Genomic DNA, 5,742 nt, shown 5'->3' with positions numbered 1-5,742 from the left:
CAGACGTGGTCATCAGAGAAGCTGAAGAACAGGTCTTTATTGATCAAAGCATAAATGAAAGCATAATTGACTTGTACATTGTTGAACCATCTGCACAGCACAGGTCCAACAAGATCTAGATGCATTAAAATTATTGAGCATTCAAATAGCATGTTGATATGTATTATATCACTTATTCCTACTTATACACATGGCCGATCCTGAGGTTTTAGATGTCCATGGCGAAAAGCCACAACATGCCCCTAATATTATGTATATAAAATACAAAATAAACTATTTAAAGGGGTTTGGAACCTAGTCAAACTATGTGGTTCATCCTCACACCGATTTTCATTAAATGTAACAAAAATGATATATTATGGGCACATGCATCCCTCGAGCCCCCGTTATAGGTTCTATCCATATATGTTTCGATCCAATGTCTGGGGACATAAACCAGAACCCGTATAACATAACATATAATATGTCATATAGAACAACGCCTTGACAAGAATTACACAAATCAATTAGTAAGATCATAATGTTAGCAGCAAACAGAAACTCCATTTTCAACTAAGTTTCTAAGATAATATCCATCAATAAATGGTTGCAAACTAAATGTTTAAACTCTAAATTATAACAAGAATACAATGAATATTCACAACAATGGTTAATGTCTTCTCTTATTTGAGTTATTTCTAAATTATAACAGTTCATAATTACAATATTTCTACTTCCTGTTGTCATCTAAACAAGTGATCCAATGAGAAAAAAGAATGCAAGATTTGATTTTCTCTATCCTTTTTTATTATTAAGGAAGAAAGAAATAGAATATTGATTCTAATAGAAAATAAATATGCAGATTCTAAGATTTCATAGACGAATTGAAGATCAGAACACTGAAACTCTCCGGTCTCCACACTCCACAAGACCATAGTCCACAGCCTCCACACCTGATTCGGTGACTTCATATATGAGAACAATTAGCGACTTATGGGCCGTTTACCAATCGCTTATCTGGGTAAGGGCTTACCAAGTCACATTATTTTACCGGATGGAAATGGAAAGGACCAAAAATCTTACCTGGTAAGAGCAAAAGTAAGGACCGAGAATCTTACCCGGTAAGTGAGGGCGGCGACTCTTACCATGGTTAGCGCTTACCGGGTAAGTTGTTGCATACAATGTCGTTTTAGCGGATTAAAGTCTTACTTGATAAGTAAGTGATAGTGCTGAATTTTATCAGTAAGCGCTTACTAGGTAAATGTTTGTGTAAATGGACCCTTAGTCACTTAGATTCTAGGAACATATTGATTAGGGCGTTAGGGGCAGGACAACATGCCGAGCATATCCATTTAGGAATTAGGAGCAGCCGGTTGACAACCTTCAGCCGAGACGCAAGAGGGGAATAAATGCCAATGTTCTAAATAGCTCACGCCTCAAGCCTTGAAAGCCACAAGGAGGTCACGACATATTTCGAGTTGTGACTTATGTCGGTAAATCTCTATATCATATATAATATTATATATATTTTCTACTATTACTCAATGGTAATAAACAATTTAAATTAAGTTATATATTAAAAACTAACAAATAAGATATTAAAAAGATAAAAAAAATCAAATGTCGTGTTACAAAAATCATGCATTACGCTATGGCGTGCCTTAGGCTTAACATGGTGTGAGACACAAACCTTGAGCCACGATGCGCTATAGCGGCTATTGTGGCAAGCCTTTTCAAATAGTGATAGATGCATATCGATTTAGGAATTAGAAGCAACCGAGCAGATTCATTTAGGGACTAGAGTGTGTGTTGATTGGCATATGCGAATTCGATTGAGAGGGTAATGAAAGGTGAGAACGAATCGATTGACTGATTTAGGCCTTAACAGTTAGCCGATAAACTTATTAATGATCGTTTTCTCTTTTGAGCCTAAGAGAAACCTACTATACCTAAACAGGAGCTAGGCTTGTGAGGCCCTTTAGCCTTGCTGCCCATGGCCATTGCCATGACAGCCATGGGACAGGGTCAGGCCTGCCAATACAAGCATTTTCAAATAAATTTTACATAGTATATACAAATATATATTAGTAATCTAGTACACACTACAACAAGAATAGCTTTATAGTACGTCTAAATTGTTTAAGCGTCTTAATTGAATATTTTATAGAACTTAGGTTTATAGGATCAAATTATAAAGTGTCTTATCCAAAAGTGTTACAATAGGTTTATAGGACGTTTTTAGGCATTTTAGCATGTTTTATAGGACGTTTTTAAAGTAAAATGTCATGTTAGATATTTCATATTTGAGAATTGTCCTATAAACTCATTTTTTGATAGGATACTTGTGTTTATAGGACATTTTTTTCAAATAGTGTCGTATAAAATAGTTAATATGACACTTTATTTTAAAAATGTCTTTAAAAACATGTTAAAACGTCTAAAAGCGTTCTATAAACCTATTGTAATAATTTTAGATAAGACACTTTTTGTTTGATCATATAAACATAAGTCTTGTAAAGTACTTTCTTAGGATGCTTCTACATTTTAAGCGTCCTATAAAATCATTTTTGTTGTAGTGAAAATCTAACCATTGAGGAGTGACGATGGAACGTAGAGGTGTGGCGAGTTACTAAGAATATTAGGGCTAGGTGAATGAATTCAATCAAGTTTTGTATATCCATCCATATTATAATTTAGTTAAAACTAAAGTAAGATAATTGAACAACTGCCCAAAAGAAAAACCGCCTGGAAGTACAAGACAATAACACCCACCACTCTATCAATAGAAGGTTATCCAGTCGATCTTCGTAAGTAATTAACACTTTCATCGATAATTCCTCTAATTCCACGGGTCTTCGAAAACAGGTTGGTCTCACGTAACCCAACCCTCTAAACAAACATGCGCGCGCACGCACACACACACACATATATATATATATATATATATATATATATATAAGAAGGTTTAACCAGAACATAGCAAGAGAATACCAAAACACTTATATCACATGTGATTTTATATTAAAAATCATATATGATTACCAAACCGCAAACCGCAAACCTCCAAGGTCATGGGGCCAAACGCGGCACCCCTGAGTTGACTGATCCCTTGTTCATACGTGATTTTTAATACATGTGATATAGATAGCTCGGATTTTCTTACCGAGAGATGTTACTATATGCGAGAAAGAAGATCCACAATATGCGGTCGTGGCCTGTATTTAGCAAGCAAAGGGCGGGCTTTCGGCATCGTGAGACCGAACCCTTCGCTCATATCCACCTTCTCCACACCAATTCTCTCCCACTCAAAACATTGAAGCAACATTCCTAGACTTAATCCAACCATTCGCATCGCCAAACCTTCTCCAGGACACCCTCTTCGACCCGACCCAAATGGCATAAACTTAAATCCATCTCTCTGCGCTTCTACCTCAATCCACCTTTCCGGCTTAAATCTCTCGGCCTCCTTCCATAACTTTGGATCGTTTTGAATGGCCCAAAGGTTCACCAAAAGCATAGTTCGTGCTGGAACACGAAAACCGCCCACGGTGCATTCTTCTGTGGATTYATGTGGTGGAATCAGTGATGCTGCTGGGCACATTCGAAGTGTTTCGTTTATAACTCCATGAAGATAACAAAGATTAGAAAGATCGGAATGGTTCATAATTCTTGACGAACCCACTTCATTGTCGATTTCACTGATGGTTGTTTTGAGGGAATCGGGGTGGTTCAGTAGAAGTGATAAAGCCCACTCTAGTGTTCCTGCTGATGTATCGGTGCCGGCTGATATCATAACCTGAGCGTTAAAATTCGATAAAATTTGGTTAGCGTAGACATACTTGTGATCCGATATTAATTAGTACACTACGACAAAATCGGATTTATAGAATGTCATATATGTAAATTATTATCATAAACTCTTTTATAGGACGTAATTGTAGGTCATATGATAAAGGTGTTAAAATAAGTTGATAGAATGTTTCTTGGGCGTTCTAACAATTTTTTAGAATATTTTTGGAATAAAACGTCGTAATTATTAGTTTAATTTTTTATATGAAGTTATTTGAAAAATTAAAGCGTCTTGTGAAAACAAGTGTCCTGTAAAAATACATTTACACGTATCTTTTAATCTTATAAACTTAAGTCTTATAAAACAGTTTATTATGACACTTAGATTTATGATTTCTTATAAATCTGATTTTGTTGTAAAAAATTGAGAAAACTTACAAGAATCAAGCCTCTAATGATTCCATCGGTATAGTATTCAGGTTCCGTTTCTTGCAGGGATAAGAGAACATCAACGATGGTTTCACCTTCTTCAAAACAAGAATCACTCCTCATTCTCCTATGCCCTTCAATCATCTCTTGCATCGTGGAATCCTTCTTTCGGTTCAGTTTTTCCATCTTCTTCTCCATCGAATTGAACCCAACCCACGTTGCCATCGGCACAAAATCTCCAATATTCGACGTACCACCACTCAACCGGAAAGTTTCCTCCACCATTTCCTGCAACTTTCCGGCCACCGGTTCTTCCATATTCTCACCGTAACATCTCCTTCCGGTGATCATCATCATAATCATATTCAACGTCACCTTAAAAAAACACGACTTCATATCCACAATCACAAATCCATCCTTTTGAGATCTCTCATTTAAGGTACGAACTAGAGAGATGATCTCATTACGATGGACATCCGTAAACTTCTGAATACGATTAGTCGATAAAATCTCGAGGGAAGCAATTCGTCTTAAGTTTCGCCAGTGGTGTCCATATGAGGCCCAAGTAAGAGTTGTGTAGTTGTAGCCAAGGTGTTTCCCAGCGAGCAATTTCGGCCGATTTGCGAAAATCAAATCGTTTGTGGTAAAGCAGTCCTTGGCTGCAGCCGGAGACGAGACCAGGAGCACCGGGCGTGAACCAAGCTCAAGAAACACAACAGGACCATACTGGTTCGAAATCTTGGCTAGGGTTCGATGCAGCGGTTGCTTCAAGAGATAAAGATGGCCGATTACGGGTAAGGAGAAAAACGGCCGAGGTGGGAATTTACGAAACTTATGAAGGAAATGTTTGGTAATCATGTATAGGAAGAGAGAAAGTACGAGGATATAGCACAAGTTCTTCATGGAAAGAAATCTTTATGGTTAACCAGAATGAAGTGGCTTCTGGGCTAAAATATCAAGAACCAACAAGTTCCTTTCTTCTACAAAACCAATAATTTATAGAAACTTAAAAACTAGAGTGTTTTTTCTTTTTATTTAACTGAATATCCATTTCGTTATACGAACCGACTGCTTTCATAGTAACCACCTGTTTTGCGGGTAGTTCGGAGTCATCGAATTTAAATCTCCATGATTACAAGAGGATTTTTATTCCTTTTTAGATTTATAAACCTGGAACCTCCAAATACTTTTGACTTTTAGAGTACAAACTCAAATTAATTGGTAATCATCCTCATATAGAAAAATCATAAATTGTTTATAAAATTGCTACATGCGTTTTTGGATCCATTAAATATTTAATTTATTAAAAAATTAATAAAAAAGTTATACCCTAAACTAGTCGATTGTTGGTGTAATTCCAATTTTCTACTTATCTATATCACATTACTAAAAGGATACTCGCACAATGCAGCGAAATATATTTTGATTTTAATGTTTTTTTTTATATTTTGGCTCTATCGATGTTATAATCGATTTCATATGGTTTTGAAAAGAAGAAAAATGTTTTTATTTTTAAATAAAATATAAATTTGAAAATGTTATAAA

General features: G+C 35.9%; 1 protein-coding gene across 1 annotated transcript; it reads right to left on the bottom strand.

Annotated features, from left to right (window-relative positions):
• Positions 1 to 3,135: 3,135 nt before the first annotated feature.
• On the bottom strand, positions 3,136 to 5,055 carry LOC112514009 (isoflavone 2'-hydroxylase-like). The gene is made up of 2 exons (XM_025120285.1): positions 4,207 to 5,055; positions 3,136 to 3,775 (listed from the first exon to the last, which is right to left on the bottom strand). Exons 1-2 carry the CDS (start codon positions 5,053 to 5,055, stop codon positions 3,155 to 3,157), a joined length of 1,470 nt encoding a protein of 489 aa, XP_024976053.1. The 3' UTR covers positions 3,136 to 3,154.
• Between the last annotated feature and the right edge of the window lie 687 nt (positions 5,056 to 5,742).

The sequence above is a fragment of the Cynara cardunculus genome (assembly GCF_001531365.2).
Source record: "Cynara cardunculus var. scolymus isolate 2C chromosome LG 6, CcrdV1, whole genome shotgun sequence".
Lineage (NCBI taxonomy): Eukaryota > Viridiplantae > Streptophyta > Magnoliopsida > Asterales > Asteraceae > Cynara > Cynara cardunculus.
The sequence above is the reverse complement of the archived record's forward strand: the minus strand, read 5'-3'. Positions and strand labels throughout refer to the sequence as shown.